Source organism: Panthera tigris, chromosome C2 (assembly GCF_018350195.1).
Source record: "Panthera tigris isolate Pti1 chromosome C2, P.tigris_Pti1_mat1.1, whole genome shotgun sequence".
Taxonomy (NCBI): Eukaryota; Metazoa; Chordata; class Mammalia; order Carnivora; family Felidae; genus Panthera; species Panthera tigris.
Genome location: NC_056668.1, coordinates 140833185 through 140852053, shown reverse-complemented (window position 1 = coordinate 140852053; position 18869 = coordinate 140833185). Strand labels below are relative to the sequence as shown.

The 18869-nt window shown below is 34.6% G+C and overlaps 1 protein-coding gene across 2 annotated transcripts in view; it reads left to right on the top strand.

The window, feature by feature from the left end:
- TOP2B (DNA topoisomerase II beta) overlaps positions 1-18869 on the top strand; it is a 64341-nt gene that overhangs the window by 42777 nt on the left and 2695 nt on the right. For both annotated transcript variants that reach the window (XM_042956679.1, XM_042956678.1), the window contains exons 22-34: positions 1315-1449; positions 2022-2222; positions 3218-3413; positions 3559-3650; positions 6447-6602; positions 6752-6835; positions 8611-8805; positions 11007-11151; positions 11617-11778; positions 13241-13442; positions 14387-14466; positions 15892-16002; positions 18447-18569. In XM_042956679.1, the coding sequence (XP_042812613.1) occupies positions 1315-1449; positions 2022-2222; positions 3218-3413; positions 3559-3650; positions 6447-6602; positions 6752-6835; positions 8611-8805; positions 11007-11151; positions 11617-11778; positions 13241-13442; positions 14387-14466; positions 15892-16002; positions 18447-18569 (1882 nt within the window). The remainder of the gene's footprint in view (positions 1-1314; positions 1450-2021; positions 2223-3217; positions 3414-3558; positions 3651-6446; positions 6603-6751; positions 6836-8610; positions 8806-11006; positions 11152-11616; positions 11779-13240; positions 13443-14386; positions 14467-15891; positions 16003-18446; positions 18570-18869) is intronic.

The following is an 18869-nucleotide window of genomic DNA, read 5'->3' as shown; positions in this document are numbered from 1 at the left end:
TCATGACAAAATTATATGCAACTTTGTTTTTGTTCTCAAACTAATAAATCCTATTAGAGTTGTAAGGACACTTAACACATTGTATATATTTTAATGTATCCTCATAATTTTTATTTTTGTCCTATAGCATCCACTGTGCTTATTTTGCCCCAAACTCCCTCCAAGAAAAACTTCTTAAAAAGGTGTCTTCCCTTTGTTGACTTGATTTAAAATCATTTGGAAGTTTCCCTTTATAAAGATACACTTAAATAAAAGTATATATATTTTTTTTACATTTTTTTAATGTTTGTTTATTTTTGAAGGAGTGAGAAAGAGAGAGAGCATGAGCCCATAAGGGGCAGAGAGAGAGGGAGACACAGAATCCAAAGCAGGCTCTGGGTTTTGAGCTGTCTGCACAGAACCCAACGCAAGGCTTGAACTCACTAACTGTGAGATCATGACCTGAGTCAAGGCAGATGCTTAAACTGACTGAGACACCCAGGGACCCCTAAAATTGTATTTCTAATATAAAAATTAAAAAATTATAGTGGTCATTATAGAAAATGTAAATAAGCAGAGGAAAAAAACACTTCATAAAACCAGCATATGGAAACAAAATATTTTTATGTTATTTCTCTCCAAGTTTTATTTCATTCTTATAAAATCAAACAAAACATTAGGCTAAAAGTATGATTTAAAATCTTTTTCCCCTTAAATACTTTAAAGTACTCTAAAATATTTCTAATAGAAGCAAAAAATGTCTTATGATTATTGTGTCTTAATTTTTTCAGATGCATTTTAGAATATTAAGTCAGTCTATTTGGTCAATATTTGCTTTTCATGTGTGCGCTCTCTCTATACGTGTATATAGATATATGTATATATTGTAAGAGTATTCAAAATGTTTAAACAGTGTGGAAGAAGAGTAGTGGCCTGGAAGGCACATCATTGGAGAAAAGGTAGAAAGTCAGATTGGGTGCGGGTTGTGGAAGGCTTTCAATATAACATCCAAAGAGTTTGATTTGAAAGGATTATTAATCTAGGGGAGAAGGAGGGATAGAGGCAATAGGCTGAAAAAAAATTTTCTAAGAAGACTAGGAAAGATGAAGCTAAGGTTTTGAGATTTGGAGATGTTGAGATTATATTAACAGAAGCTGTGAATTCAGGATCGAGTGATTATTTGGAGACAGACTATTGAGGGTGAGGAATTTAGTTTAAGTCATGTTAATCTGTCAGTAGCAGTAGACCGTAGACTAAGGGGCATTCAAGTGTGGTATAGGCATTTAAGAGAGAAGTCAAGTCAGTGCCTTGAGTTATTTTTATTTTTCTCTGCAGCTTCCAAACTACAAAAACTTTAAAGGAACGATCCAAGAGCTTGGCCAAAACCAATATGCAGTCAGTGGTGAAATATTTGTGGTGGATAGAAACACAGTAGAGATTACAGAGCTTCCAGTTAGAACTTGGACACAGGTTAGTATACTTGTGTGAGCTGCCTGTCAGGAGGGCAGTGTGTTATGTAATGCTTTCTGGTAAGAATATGATTCCGTCGTTGTTTGTCCTCAGTTTGTACAGTGTTTAAAATTTCCTGTATACATTTTTGACCCCTCCAAATCGAATTTGTGCTTTGAATGTTGAAGTAGTAATTTAAAAGTTTAATTTCTTTAAAAGGTAAAATGACTTAAGCTAGCTTTGAACCCTTACAAATATGGTCAATAAATCTGTGTCAGTATCAGCTGTTACGATCTAAAAGTATATGCGTTGTCATCTCTTGTCAGCTGTGGTTGATGTCATCCTCTTTATACTCTTAGCCCTTTCCTTGCGCTTTTGTGTAGGAGCAGATCAGAACCGTTACTGTGTATCTTCTTTCACCACTGAGACCCCCATATATTGTCCTTTATAGATGCTGGGCAGGAGATGATAGACATGGCATTTTTCTTTTTTTCCCACCAGAATTGGGAATATTTTAAGAATTGCATGACTTACAGTATGAGAATGCAAGTGTGTGTCAGGAGAAGAATTACTTACTTTTATATCTTTTGTAGGTATACAAAGAACAGGTTTTGGAACCTATGCTAAATGGAACAGATAAAACACCAGCATTAATTTCTGATTATAAAGAATATCATACTGATACAACTGTGAAATTTGTGGTGAAAATGACTGAAGAGAAGCTAGCACAAGCAGAAGCTGCTGGATTGCATAAAGTTTTTAAACTTCAAACTACTCTTACTTGTAATTCCATGGTAATTGATTAGATTTACTATTAATTTAATGTTTCTTCCATGCCATGAGTTGGATTTTTGCGATTGGCTTCATGATGGTTGTGGCTATAATAAATCTGAATGGTTTTCCCCCTATATATTTGCTGAAGAATCTAGAGGTACATTCCTTTTCCTCTCCTATTACCCACTACTCTTAATCCCAACTCTGCATTTGTGCATCTGGGCTTGAACACAGAGGATATGTACACTGACCAGAAGTTATGAGAATGATTGGTGCAGGATTTTCATGTTCCTTCTTCCTGTCTCTGTTAGCATTTTAATTGTGGAGTACTTCTCTCCCCACAGCTCTAATCTGCTTTACTAAACTTGTATATTTGTGTTTGTATGTAACTGGAGAGAAAGGTAGAAAGTGAACATGTATGAGTAACCCTCATTCCATTCCAAATTAGCTTTTAGACATAAAATAGAGTAAGAGAAAAAGTCCAATAGCATAGTGGCTGAGACAAACTGCCATAATCTGCTAAGAAAGGCAGATGGAAAAAGGAGAATAAGGATAGAGAAGAAGTAAAATTTTCCTCCAAATTGAGGAAGTTTGAATGAATTATAGCATGATTATAAAAAACAAAAAAGTGACAAATATACCTCTATTAGGTATATGGGGGAGAGAGAACTTGAACATTTGTGAACTCAACATTTGTAAACAAACTTTTAACATTTATTTTTAGTTTGAAAAAAATTTCTTAGATGGTTTTATAGCCATTTTGAGTAGGAACCTTTTTTTAAAGGACCTATTTATCTTTCAGAATTATTTTAAATATTGTCATAGTTTTGAGAATTGAATGTTTCTTGGAGTCACCAAAGGAATATTTAATAATTTTGGTTCTATTTAACAAGCATTTAGCGGTGGTGTCTGTTCATTTAAGTACGTTGTAGTTATTTTAAATACCGTAGATGTCCTACAAGTTAAAAATACCAGTACGGATTTATGTCATCTTCAAAAACTGTGTTTTCCTTAGGTACTCTTTGATCATATGGGATGTCTCAAGAAGTATGAAACTGTGCAAGACATTTTGAAAGAATTCTTTGATTTACGATTAAGTTATTACGGTTTACGTAAGGAGTGGCTTGTAGGAATGTTGGGAGCAGAATCTACAAAGCTTAACAATCAAGCCCGTTTCATTTTAGAGAAGATACAGGGAAAAATTACCATAGGTAAGATGCAACCTTTAAAAATTTAAACATTAGTTAAAATGGAAAAAAAAACTTTATTAATAGAAGACATTTTTATCAGTAGAATATAAACAAATACAAATTGAATCTCTTTTCTTGATCCTAACTTTATTTTTCCCTCACATAGAGAATAGGTCAAAGAAAGATTTGATTCAAATGTTAGTCCAGAGAGGTTATGAATCTGACCCAGTGAAAGCCTGGAAAGAAGCACAAGAAAAGGTAATCATTTGCAGAACAAGACATTCAGAGAAGCTTTTAAAAGCAAATTCCAAAACAAACAACCCAACCCCTAAATTTTAAATTTAATGCTGCTGTAAAGGTGCCGAGTTCTCTGTTTGGAGACTGAAGTCTTCTGTTCATCCGCAGAACAGATACAGTGCAGGACTTTGCAGTGCACACCCACCACAGAGCCCTTTGCCAGTGTGACCCAGCCAGGGCCTGGAGAAATGACTCCAGGTGTGAGAAGGTAGCTCAGTCTCCTTGGCCTTTTTTCTGAGCCTGCCATTAAAGGGTGTTACTCGTGGTGGTGGTCTTTGTGAGGTGCATGTGTACAACCCGGGAACTATACTGGTAGCACATAGATGATTTCACACTGGTCTGACGATTGCCATAGTATGGTATCCAGTCACCATTCACTTGGTGTGGTTTTGGTTTATGCTGGGAAGACTAGAGACAAAATCTTCAATAGTATAGGGTTTATTGAGCACCAAGTATGTGCTCTGTCCTACGCTTAGATCTTTGACTAGAAGTTTAAACCCTGGAACTTCAGATGAAATCTGATCTTTTATTTATTAAATTGTCCATTTCAGATCATAAAGTACTAGTATTCAGTGAATGGAATATTGAAACTTTGAGATTCTTCTCAAGAATTAGTCTCTTTCTGTTGTATATAATTAAAAGAAAAATTTAAAAAGGCAATACAACATTGTGATTGAGAACACAAATGTACAAAAGGAAGAACGTTATAGAAATGATTTCTTAATTAGAATGTTGTGTATATGTGATAACAGTTACAATTATATGACATAACTTAAAGTGAAACTTGACACTTCCCTACATTTATGAATTCTCAACCCACAATGTTTTTCAGATTTTTTATCAACTACATTGAAGTGTTGCTTTTGTTTTTATTATTTAAGCTTTTTAAAAGTTTGAACAGTCTATAGAATGCCAGATATTAGAGCGAGTAAATTTAGAATAAATTATATGCTTAGCAATTATATATTAAGATAATAGGCTTATTTATCGTTTGGGGAAGATGGGGGAGGACAAGATGGGGAGTGTTCAGAATTAAGATGATCCAAGCACTTTGCTCTTTTCAGTGTGTTTTACTGCATTTTTAAACCCCAAATTATGGTTTATACACTGCTTGCCCTTCTGTATCATTGTTGGTTTAAACTATATCTTAAAAAAAATTAACTAGTAAGCTAGTAAATTTAATGCTTAGTTTTAAAAGATAAAGATGTTTAGGGTTTGAGAGTGCCCTTCCAGTGGAAGTAGACTTCATGGATAAAACCTAGTGGTTGGTTTCACTAATTTCATTGTCACCATCAAAATTTTTTCAGCATCTTGGCCATGTGTTCACTTTGGGGGTGAAGGTAACAAAAGGAGCTGCTCTTACAAGAGTGTCCTATTGTGTAGAGTTGGAGAAGAGAGAATTACAAAGCAGATAATTATGAGATTAAAGTTTTTATTCTTGATTTCTGAAAGTATCCTTAGTTATCTTCATGCTAACAGTGGTAGATACACATATATCCATAGAATGTTACCAATATTCTGGGTGTCATCAAAACCTAGAGCAAATAGACTTCTAGAGTGTGGATCTAAACAGGATTTTATGACAGCCTGATAATATTTTAATAGTAGTGTAACAACCTAAATATTCCATAGAAACACACTGTTTCATGAAGAATTTTTGAAAACAGTAGAATTTACGAATTTGTCGTAAGTACTATTTGTCTGGGTACTTTTTGATCATTTATCGGCTCAGCAACAGCATTTCTTATTTGGCTAATGTTGCTTAATTGAATTCATAGTTTTGTTTATGTAATGAAGCATGTTGCTTTGCAATTTTTAATCTTTATCCCTTCTAAAGTACACTAAACTTTACTTTGTGTATATATACATCATTTTACTGAAAATTTTAAACTAAATTGAAAGCGATTTTTTTCTTTTTTTGGTTACCAAAAGCGAACGTTTTGTTTCTTGGGATGTCATGGTTAACTCAGTCATTTTTAATTATCTGAGTGCCTTAAAAAATTTAAATGCAATTTTATTTAATGGCTGTTGTTATTTTAAAAATCTTAAAGGTGATGTCACCTGTAATAACTTCTATTAAATTCATTGGATTTTGAAATTTAATATTAGCATAAGAGGATTTTTTATTGCAACCGTTTCTGTGAAAAAAGACCTTGCAAATAAAAATTTAGAATAGCCCTCACAATTCTTACTCTAACTCACCAGCTATTAAATTCTTAATTGAACTTTCTGTTCATTCTGACATGAGTATTGTTGCTTTAGAGAATTTTTATTAAGAAATCATACTTAGTGACTGCACCTTAGCATATTTATATTACAACTGTAAAACATTCTTTATAAGTGATACTTATTTCGGGTTTCAAATTGTTAATTCACTCACCAATATAAAAATCTGACAAGATGCAGTGATAAAACATTAGTTCCACTCTATTAATTTCAAGATGTGGTATCTTCTCATTTTATGACTTAGTGCTTGGGCAAAGCAGTTAATTTTTCATCAGATTCCTAGATAAATAGGGATTGACTATACATTCCTTTTGAAGATTTATTATTGTGTATTTTTAGAAAACTTTTTATAGCAAATACATATTTTATATTGTAATCCTGAAGATAGAAATCTAAAATAACCCCAACCACCCTGAGAATATAGCATTAAGAGTATAGCATTTGTGGAATTTTTAACTCCATATTCAATAAAATTCAGCGTTGATTTGATACTATACAGGACTTTAATATAAAGTTTATTATTTTTTACAGGCAGCAGAAGAGGAAGAAACACAAAACCAGCATGATGATAGTTCCTCTGATTCAGGAACTCCTTCAGGCCCCGATTTTAATTATATTTTAAATATGTCTCTGTGGTCTCTTACTAAAGAAAAAGTTGAAGAACTGATTAAACAGAGAGATGCAAAAGTATGAACTTTTGTGGGTTAAATAATTTGAAACTATTTCAGTATTATCCATTTATTTGTTTTTCTTTTTACAAAAAGAAGTATTTTGATTTACCCTTTATACTTTATTAAATTACTGAATGTTTAAATTTTACTACTTTTTTATTATAGGGGCGAGAGGTCAATGATCTTAAAAGAAAATCTCCTTCAGATCTTTGGAAAGAAGATTTAGCAGCATTTGTTGAGGAACTGGATGTAGGTTAAGTCTCCATTAAACTATATTTGGAAAAGTAATGTTTTTGAAATAAGAATGAAAGTTCTTTAATTATTTCAGTTTCTTTTAAGTCTGTAAAGGTTAATGTGTTTATAAGGTGCATTAGGATTAAGTTTCCAGCTCTACGAAGTTATAAAGAAAAGTCATATTTGGTATAGATGAGTGTAAAAACCTATATGAAGTTAAATTTAGAATAAATTGAATACTAACACTTTCTGTTAAATTTTCTTAACTTCAAAATAGCTTATTGATTCAGTTTAAGTATGTTAACTTTTACAAAGTAGAATGATAGTGACTTTAGGTTTATAACAGAGAAATTTTAACATAGTTTTTATAACTTAGTTTTCTCCAGGTAGAATTCTAATTTTTAAAAAAAAAACGTAGAGAAAGATAGAAAATGTAAACTTTTTCTAAAATTGCCCAATTTGTTGTGAAGCAACTAACTCACTTAAAATATTAGAGTTAAATTAAGGTTAGCAATATGATCATCTGATTTTGAGTAGCACAAGGTCAATTATTATTTGTCATTACTTGTATGATAGTACATTTTTTACTTTTAGTTGTTTCATTGATTTTTGTCCACATGTTTTAGTTTTATTTTCATGACCTAAATCAGAATTAGTACTCTTACAAATGAGGGTGGTAGCCTTATAGAATTTCTGGCATTTTTTAGTGCTGTTGTTCTGGGTTTCCTTAATCATCTTTCAAGTGTCATAATATGACTTAGATTAATGAATTAGATTTTTAAAAATTAGAGCCTTTTTCTGCTGGTACATGAAACAGGCATATGTTAAAAAGACATTGTTTCTGATTAATATTAATGATAGTCTAATACTGCTTTAAGTTTGATCACTGATTCTTGAGACATAGAAAACTTTTTGTGGCTATGCCTATAAATTTCCTGATTGTTGAAATATCATCACTCAGAATAGTCCCAGTGAATAACACTACTCTTCCCTCCTCTCCCCCACCTTTTTTTATTACTCTTTTAATTCGTCACCTTATTTTATTACTTGATAATTAGCAAAATAGATCCAGACAACTTATTTTTTTCTGGATATGGTAACTTTTTACATCTAAAAAGATTTAGACTTAAATTTCATGTCTCTCTGTATCATTTAAAATCTTACGCCATTAATTGAATATCTTGTGTATTGGCACTGTGTTCTGTGTAATCCTCAGATTGACTCCTGTCACAACCCCAAATGAAAGAGCTTATTAAACGGTTATTTAGATGAAGATCCTGAAGTTTAGAGAGGTTAAATAACTTGTTTAGGGAGGCATTATATCATTATGGTTAAGAGCAGTTATGTTTGTAGAGTCCCAATCTTCCTCATTCATAAAATGGGGATTACATGAGTTTTAATGCCTGGAACTTAATAGGTGCTCTATAAATTATAACTTATTTCTTGTATTAGTTTAAACTAATAAATGAAGTGTTAAGATTGAAATCCAGGTCTGTCTGATTTCAAAGCTTATGTTATTTCCATTAAGCTATTATGCTACAAAGATTTCCTGTTTATCTGCAAGACAAGTGATACGAGTGGTGCGTGACCCCGAACACCACATGATCCCAGCTGAGCCCATGATTCTTGAAATTTGCCTTGATACACAAGGGCTTTGGATTACAAACACGTTTCAGAATGAATTACGCTCGCAAACCAAGGTTTTACTGTAGTTTGAATTTCTTATGCAGTACTGATTGTCTTTTCTAATGAGATGTTTCGCACCCACCCTTTTTATAATTATACTTCAGAAAGTGGAGGCGCAAGAACGAGAAGATATTCTGGCTGGAATGGCTGGGAAAGCAATAAAAGGTAAAGTTGGCAAACCTAAGGTGAAGAAACTTCAGTTGGAAGAGACAATGCCTTCCCCTTATGGGAGACGAATAGTTCCTGAAATTACTGCTATGAAGGCAGATGCCAGCAAAAAGTTGCTGAAGAGGAAAAAGGTATGACATTTCTTTTGTTTTAACTCATTGGTAGACTCCATCTTCCTAATGATATATATATATGATTCAGTTTTACTGTGCGCTTATTAAATCATGTTTTGTTTCTAATATATTTCACTGTGATAGGAAATCATTTGTTCTATGAGAGCAGTTCGTCCACAAAATGAAAACATTAGTCAAGGATCTACATATATGTAAAGAACTACTTGGTTGATGGAGTTTTTAAAATGAGAGCTAGAAATAGTCTATTTAGCAGCATTCTACATTAAAATCCTGGAACAACAACCAAAAACATATCAGCTTTAAAATATGAACTTTAGTTCTACATCATGACCAATTAAGGAAGTCTCTTAAGCAGAAAAATATTTGGTTTTCAAAGTAAGCTTTTACTATTTATTTGTTATTACCCTTAGTTAAAAAATTATCAAGCACCTCCCATGTCATTGGCATTGATTGGTTCTATTGAGGATTTAAAAGTATGGACTTAAGCTACCCTCCAGAAGGTTGTTGGGCAAGAGTTAGTCAAATTGAGAAGGCTGTTCAGAGTTGAGGAAACAGGAGGCATGATGGTCTGAAAGAAGCAGATTTTTCTGGGCAGGTTGATTTTAGAGCCTAGGGAATATATAGATACGTCCATTAGTCTAGTTAGAGCTTGAGAAATGAGCCTCAGAGATGGAGTGTACCGAGCTAATATTTGAAAGCATAGGAACTTTGTGATACCAGAGAGATCACTCTCTTCTACTGTTCTGATAAACTGATGTGTGTACTATTTGCCTCTTACCTAGCTTCCTAGCACACACAGGTTCCTCCTTAGGAAATGGCCTCTCTCCTTTTTAGTTGGTGTTTTGTTCTTAGCACTCTTCTCTTCACCTTACATAGTCTCAAGTAACCTCATCTATGCCCAGACCTTTTTTTTTTTTTTTCACTCACATTGATGACTCTTGAATCTTTGTCCCTAACTTACAATGTTTTCAGGAGTGCCAGGTTAACACAGCTACCTGACTGCCCAAAGCCCCCTCAGACTCCACATAACTGAAGCTGAGCCCATTATCCTGATTTTAAAACCTCTTCCACCTCTGTGCCTTATCACCCATCACAAACAAGCCAAAAACCTGGGACTTTCTCATCTAATCAGTAGCTGAATCCTACTGACTGCCTGTGTAGCAGTTCCACAATCCTCCCCCCACTGCCCCGCTTTTCTTGGTCTCCATTGATACTGGCTTAGAATTTCAGAAGTTTTCTTTGACGTAAAGTGTTCCTCTTAATTAGTCTTCCTGTCTCTAGTTATCATGACTTCTACATTTTTGTACTTCATTCTTCTCTGTTTTGTCTCTTACTACCAATGTGATATTTCCAAAAATAAGTCTGACTATTGCACAGATGCTCAAAAGTTTTCAGTGACTCCCCACTGACTGCACACAGATTCTAGTATCCAGTCATATAGCAACTGCATACCTCCCTGTGTTTCCATGTGCCTACTCTTTCCTTTTCCCTTTCCTTGAATCCTACCCGACTGTTTGAAATTTGCTAAACATAATATGGTGATCGTGCCTCTGTGTCTTTTGCCTGGGATGCTTTTCCCTCCTTTCCTTCTCTTCACTTGGCAAACATACATGATTCTTTCAAAACCCAGTCAGAAAGGCTCCTTCTCCATGAAGTCATCTCTGACCCTGCCTTGGGCAGAGTTGCTCACTTCTCCCCCTGGGTTACTTTTATACCTCCCTCCATATTTGTTATTTGTATTCTGATGACTTGTCCTGGTGTCCTTCTCTGTCTTTTAATAATCTTAGGGTAGGGAGACTTTGACTAATACCTAGCAGTGCATGACATGTGTTGCTTATCTTCCTTCAATAATCTGTGATTTTTTTCTAGTACGAGAGACCTGAAATATAGGAACTTATTTTGCAGGTACTTTTTGGTGTATTTTGCTATTGGTCTGAAAGCCCCTTTGATAATCAAAAGCTGCCATCTTATTTTTTTTATGGTTACTTTTAAGTAGCTATTATCTCATAGAGTGTATCAGAATAGTAGAGTGGTAAGCAACATCATTTGCTGCAGGTAAATAAAGTAGAAGATGGTCTGATCAATGTCCTCTGCATTATTTTTTTACTTATCTGATATGAAGAAGTGATCTATTGGCTGGAAATGTATGGTGTTAATTTTTATTTTTACTCCTAGTTATTTGTTTGTTTAATGTATAGGGTGATCTCGATACCACAGCAGTGAAAGTAGAATTTGACGAAGAATTTGGTGGAACACCAGTAGAGGGTACAGGAGAAGAGGCATTGATCCCGTCAGCTCCTGTAAATAAAGGTCCCAAACCCAAAAGGGAGAAAAAGGAGCCTGGTGAGGAACTGTTACAAAGATTTTTTTGTTGTTTTTTTTTTTTAAGAAAAAATTTTTTTGTTTATTTTGAGAGAGAGCAAGTGTGAGTGGGGGAGGGGCAGAGAGAGAGGGACAGAGAGAATCAGAAGCAGGCTCCGTGAACTGTCAGTGCAGAGCCTGACGTGGGGCTCAGTCTCATGAACTGCAAGATCATGACCTGGGCTGAAATCAAGAGTCTGCCGCTTAACTGAGCCACTCAGGTGCCCCTACCTACAAAGTATTTTTGTGAGGGGGGGAAAAAATATATATGTACAGGGTATAGCTAGATTTTTTTTTTTATCGTGCTTTTTTTTTCCTCTAGTAGTTGATGTTAATGTCTTAAATTTTCATGAACATTATTTTATAATTAACCTTTCATTATGAGTTTTATTTTTAGTAATGACATTTGTATAAATATTGATACATACCTTATTCTTTCATTTTTAGGTACCAGGGTGAGAAAAACACCTACATCATCTGGTAAATCCACTGCAAAGAAAGTGAAGAAACGGAATCCTTGGTCAGATGATGAATCCAAGTCAGAAAGTGACTTGGAAGAAACAGAGCCTGTGGTTATTCCCAGAGATTCTTTGCTTAGGAGAGCAGCTGGTACTTTGATATATTTTATTTTTATTTTCTTGTATATTCTAGTTTGCCCAAGTTAGTATTACTCCTAGAAGTTGGTATATTTAGTACTGTCAATGTCATTAAAGTACTAAATTGTTAGTATTTCAGAAGTTGCAGTTCATGAAGACAAAAATGTTGCTTTAGAGAATGTTGTTTTTAGCAAAGTTGGACATAGATTGCTCTAAAGTGAATCATGTTGTCTATTGGTTTTTGTTAGAAAGTTTGGGTTTTAATCCATCCATAGTTTGAAGATGTTTGGTAAAAACTGTTTCTTGGTAGAATATCAACAGTGATCAGTAGAAGTGCTTTGTAGTTTTTGTTTTGTTTTCTACCCCATATATCACGAAGTTTCATGATTAGAAGTCTGATTCCATGCACACAGCATAATTTATATAATTGCAGTGCTAGAGTTAGGATGAAGATATCATCTTGTTATTTTGTATGGCTGTTAAGCATGCAATTTTATCCTTTCTGAATATTCATTAATTTGAAGTCTTCAAATATTTAAAAATTGAGTGTCCTATTGTAAAGATTCTTCTCAAATTTTATTAAGTCCTAATTTAGTTAAAATGAATGATACCTTATTATGGTTGTTTTATTTCTGCGAGATACTTTTAAAAATATATGTCAGACCTTAAATTCTTTGGTGCTCTAATCGCCAGTGATTGAATTCTTTTCCTAATGCACACAGGTAGTACAATGTAGGTGAATTTTTAATAGAGTAACTTAACTTATGTGAAAATTAATCTATTAAATTAGATACTTCAAAATTGTATTTAGTCTTTTTCGTACACCTAAAATGAAGTATAAAATGACACAGCATCCAAATTATTTAAAAATTTTATTCCATAGTATATGCTAGAAATTATAAGACTTGCATTATACCAATGTGCCTTTCCCCATACTTGGTACCTTTTTATGCTTTTTTTATTATTGTTTAGTAATATGTTGAGGTATTATCTCTATATTTCTCATTCATCTGAAGAATTATGGTCTGTTATTTTGTAGTAAAACTATTGTGAATAGAAGATAGAAGTTTTTATGTAAGAGGTTAAGAGAAAGTTCGGCACCTTTCTAAGACGAGTAAAATTTGTCTTTTGTAATTGCAGAAATGGGAAATCTTAGTAGTCCGTTTTACAATGGCTTATATTCCTATTTTTGAGTAATATTTAAGTATGACAAATTGCACCCTAACAATCTTATTAATCAGTTTGTGCTCCCCTGTGCCATATGCAGCATTAGCCTCCTGGGAAGTACAAGATTAACCCTTGATGCTATCAAAATAACTGAGGCCAAAGCTGTTGGTTTTTGCTGTGAATGCTTGTCTTTTTTCCCCCCTTTTGTTCTTTTTAGAGATAGCTGGAATATCTTCAAATGCATTATTTGTAATATTTCATGTAAATAAAGCTGGATTTAACATTCCTGGTTTTTTTTCTCCTCTTAGCTGAAAGGCCTAAATACACGTTTGACTTCTCAGAAGAGGAGGATGATGATGCTGATGATGATGAGGACAATAATGATTTAGAGGAATTGAAAGTGAAAGCATCTCCCATAACAAATGATGGGGAAGATGAATTTGTTCCCTCAGATGGCCTAGATAAAGATGAATATACATTTTCACCTGGCAAATCAAAAGCTACTCCAGAGTAAGTAATAAAGTACTATTCATTATATGGTACAATTCATTATTTAGGCATCTATTAAAGATCTCCTAGTAAACTGTGTCTAAGAATTTATTATCATTTGAGGTAAGGTCCTCCTCACAAAGGAAAAAATCTGGGTAATGTTGCAGCTGTTTACAGAACTGTTGTCTATAGTTTAGAGCATGGATTGGTAGGTTCACCCCCCCCCCCCCCCCCAAAGGGCTCTATAGCAAATATTTTAGGCTTTGCAAGCCATATGGTCTCTTTTGCAACTACTCAGTTGTTGCCATTGTAGCAAGAAAGCAGCCAGAAACAGTATGTAAATGACTAAGTGTAGCCGTGTTCCAGTAAAACTTTAGAAAAATAGGCTGCAGGCCTATGGGACATTGACAACATGGTTCAGAGAAGTTACTAATTCTTTAGAACTCGGAGGATTTAATTTTCTTCCCTAGCTTTGGCTTTGATTTTTTTTTTTTTTTTTTTTGCCTCTGGAGAGTATTGAACTTTAATGTGTAAGATGTGAAGTTTGTAAGCTGTTTTAGATTTTAAAGGAAGTGTTTTATCATAGGCAGTCTAGGGTTAAAAATAGGATTATTGAGGACTCTGACAGAGATTCTGACTTTCTCCTTAGGTTTCTGGCCATAATTTACTGATGTTGAATTCTGGAACAGTTCTGTTAATCATAAAATTTAATGTAGTGATAATTTGGATAACTTTAACCTTTGCTCAGTTTCCATTCTCTTATGTTAAATCATTGGTTTTTCTGGTGTCTCTGAATGTATTTCTGTGCACACCTGTGCATGTGAGACAGAAAAAAAAGTTTGGTTCCCCTGTCTTTGACAAAGAGAAACCAATGAGAGAACTGCAATTATAATCCTGCAGCACATTATATAATTTACCAAGGTTGAAACTATATTTAAATTGTGATTAATTTTTCTTTCTAATAGAAAATCTTCACATGACAAAAAAGGTCAAGATTTTGGGAATCTCTTCTCATTTCCTTCATACTCTCAGAAGTCAGAAGATGGTATGCTCCTTTAATCTTTTCATTGATTAATTACTTACTGTATTATTGCTATGGATTTTTTTTATGAGCGGAAAACTTACCTTCTTTTTACATTTCCCTCAATGTAATAAGGTTTATTTACTTTTTCTAAGATGAGTACCAACTAATTGGTCAAAATAGGCATTACGGAACTCGTTAGGTTGATAGATGTGTGTATAGATGTGCATGTAGTGTTTTAATGAGAGAAAAAGATAAAGAAATCTTGGAAGATGAAATTTGATTTTCATGGCAATGTGAATGTATATGTGACAGTTTTTTGTTTTAAGCTACAAGGGGACTGATACTCGGATTTGTACTAAACTGTAGTAGCTGAAAGAAGCAAACTTAATCAGGGTGTATATTATTTCCTATTAAAACAATTTTTTTTTTAATGTTTATTTTTGAGAGAGAGAGAGAGAGAGAGAGACAGAGTGTGAGTTGGGGAGGGGCAAAGAGAGAGAGGGAGACACAGAATGTGAAGCAGGCTCCAGGCTCTGAGCTGTCAGCACAGAGCCCGATAATGGGGCTCAAACTCACAAACTGCGGGATCATGACCTGAGCTGAAGTCAGACACTTAACTGACTGAGCCACCCAGGTGCCCCTATTTCCTATATTTTTATGTGGGGAATTTTTAAGGTCAATCTAGTTACACTTAACTGTCTTGAATTTTTAAAACACACACACATATAGGCAGACAGACATAGATCTGATACATATTGTAAGTGTATAGATAGATATGCATATTTGAGAGCATGTCAAAACTGTTATGTGAAACTGCCACATCTAAGTAGACATATCGAATCCCTGTTTTGGTTTGACAAAGGGAAGGAGGGAGGGATGGAGAGGGGAACTGTTGAATCAAAATGGAGTAGAAGAGTAAACTGAAGCCTACTGACTTTTAAAAGGCGAAAGATTGATGTGATCTGAAGAGAAACCAGAGCATGCCTACTGCCTTTTAAATTGATCTTCAGTGACTTAAAATTGGTTTTTAAAAGATGAAGTTACCACTTTCTTAGATTGAACATTATTACTGATATTCCTGAAATGGTTAACAGCATTAGATGTGTAGATAGTAAAATAATCACAGTGAGATCTTGCAGTTTAAAATGAATCAGTATTTTTGAGCTGATCAGTTATGTTTTAAATGATTAGCATTTGGGACTATTAAGAATTTTATTACTCTATACATTTCTATATTGTTTTACAACAGAGTTAACATTTTTGAAATATAACATTGTTATATTTTTTGTTTTCAGCTGTTTGTATGTTATGGATTATATGATCACAAAATAGAAATTTATAAGATCAATTAGCTAAAGAGAAGTCATCAGTAAAAAGAATCAAAGTTTAACTGTTAAGTGGTCCTTATAGAGTCTCTTTACTGAAAGAAAGCTTTATAATTTTTAGATTCAGCTAAATTTGACAGTAATGAAGAAGATTCTGCCTCTGTTTTTTCACCATCGTTTGGTCTGAAACAAACAGATAAAGTTCCAAGTAAAACAGTAGCTGCTAAAAAGGGTATGTACTTAGATTTGATGTTGTTAAGCATCTTACAGACTATATGTAGTTGATATTAAAGGAAATTTAATTTGAAACTATTGGCACGTGGATTTCAGTAGAAAATAGTATAAATGTGTATAAAGAGAATCCCTCTTGTTTTCTAACCGTATGAAGTAATAATTAAAATGTAAGACCTTATTGTGAAACTATTGTAATTATAAAATAATCCTGTGTATTGATATCTAAAGATAGCTTTTTAAGTAAGCTCTCCTATAGGTGTTAGCTTGTAAAATAGATGAAAATTTTGTCTGGCTAGTAGCCTGATTGTGTTATCTAGGTAGGTCATGTCTTCACACCCCATTTGGAATGATGGCTCAGTTCTGCTGGGGTCTTCTTTTTTTCTTTCTGAGTCATGTAACTTCTTTCTTTCCCATAGCCTTAGATTCTCCATAAATCTAAGTTGATTTGACATAGGAATCTGTTATTAGTCCCAAGGGACATACTCTTGGTGTTTTTGAAGAAGGCCAGTATTAGTGCTTTGTGTTTAAAAGATAAGTGCTCCTTACACAGCAAGTAAATAAACATACAGTATGGACCATCTTTTCAGTACCTCAAAAATGTAAAACAGATTCCATTGTAGACACGCACATATTAGATGAAGGGGAACAACACCTCTTCCGTACACATCAGCCAGTGCCTGTATTTCTTTGCCTCAGGACTTGTTACTATGTTGGAATATTAGTATTTCCCCACTCCAGCCACTCTTCCTCGGTAATTGAAGAGAGCCGGTTTGCAAATACGTTGGTGCTCTTGCCTCTCTGGTTAGCCGGCTCTGAGATGTGTGCTTCCCATGGCTCAGAGATTGCTCGTGGTGAGCCCTCAGGGTGATGACAGGCTTGGTACCGTACCCATTACTGGCTGCTGCTGTCGCTTCGCTGCCTCAGTTCTGTTCTCCCTTTTTTTTCACCTCCCAGATAAGTACTTGTACTGGAGTCTTTGTTTTGGGGCCAGGTGGGGTCTGCTTCTGGGGAGTTCAAACTGAGACAGGCCCTATAGTTTTTCTTTCTGCATCTTTTTTAAAATTGTCTTCACGTGAGCACTTTATAACCACCCGAGAACTTGGGAGCCCTGTCACTTCTTGGAACGTATCAACCTGTTTCCTTCATCGAGCTGTTCACTCCTATTTAAGCTAATGAGTCAGTGTTGAGTGTTAACTAACAGGCTAGCATACCACAACCCCTGTCCCGTCTGGTTGCTTCACCAGTTGAACTAGCCTGTGTCAGTTGAATGGGTGATGCTTGCGTGAAACAGTTGAAGCCCTCAGTCTTCCTCTAGCCGCCTTCCAAAAATACAGTTCCCACAAAATCCCATTTCAAGGAGAGGATGCATCCCCTCCTCCATCCTCTGTGAGATTATCTCTGTTAGCTCCAAATTATATGTATTATTATACAAGTTAACCTCTAACTCCAGTCGTTGACAGCAGAAGCAGCTCATGGTACTCCGGTATCGACTTACATTTGCTTGGTGGAACTTTAACTGCCACCTAACACTCAAGCCTGGAAACTCTAATGAAGGAGAAAGCTGGTTCCTAGAACACACTGCTGTGTCAAGCCTATACTGGTGCTAGGAGCTGCCTGCCACGTGGCTCTTGTGGTGGACTTAGTCATAAGGATTCAGGGAAAAGCCACAAAACCTGTGGTTGCCACGGCCATGAGTGTGGACTCTCTTGCCGTCCTAATGAGGGGCCTTTACCCTAGCATCTCAGATTGGGCCCAGGAATACATTTTCCATGTAATTAGCCTGTTCTGGTTTTTGTTTTTTAATTTTTACTAATCACACAAGTGAAGTCTGATTTATCAGTTTTCACATAGAAGGTAAATGAAGCAGAAAAACATTCTATTTTAAAAGCAAAATTCATAAAACAAAGGCTTTTGGGCCTATTGTCTTACCTGGCATTTTCACATTTGTTTCTACATAAAAGTGCCATGTTTGGATTTCAACTTTTCAACTTTGAATTGAAGTGAATCAGCTTCTATTCATGGTATTTGGGGGTCCTGTAAAAACGTTTTTTCCTTCCTCTAAAACATTTTAGAAGTTAGAACGTAACATGTGGTTATACTTGAGTTGTAATTAATGTCAAATATGTTACTTTTCTATCATGACTATATTTTTACTACTGCTTTTTAAAAGTTCCTGCTTAATTCACATTAATGGCCTTTGTTTAAAATAATCTCCCACGAAATAGCAAAAGGCATATTCATAATTAAATAAAAAGCATGGTGTCATCTGTGAGAAATTGTTTGGCTTTATACTGGCACCAAGGGAAGAGAAACCATTTTGTTATGTAAGGCTACTCAATTTCCTATCAGCAGTAAGAAATTCCATTGTTACAGGATTCGCTTGAGCATGGTTCGCTGGTAAGTGTATTACATTGATTTATGAAATGGAAATTTGCTTAATAGGAAAACCATCTTCAGATACAACTGCTAAGCCCAAGAGAACCCCTAAACAGAAGAAAGTAGAGACTATAAACTCTGACTCAGATTCAGAATTCGGCATTCCAAAGAAGAGCACACCCCCAAAAGGTGAGGATTATGTTTAACCCTCTAATGGATGTCATGTAGGAAATATTTCGTCTCTTCTCATTGAATTTAGAAAGACTGTACTGTTTTGTTTTAAATTGCTTTACTCCTCAACAAGGAATATGTTTAAGAATTAGTGCTGAATTAGAGTCCAGAGGAAGTCTAGTGCTTTGTTTTAGGAATCAAGGAATTACGACTCGGAAGTTAAGTAAACAACTTACATACCTAAGAATGGTTCAGAGACCCCCTGCACAGACTCACTGGGAGTAGTTATTGAGAAGGCAGATGAGGGCTCCTTGCCAA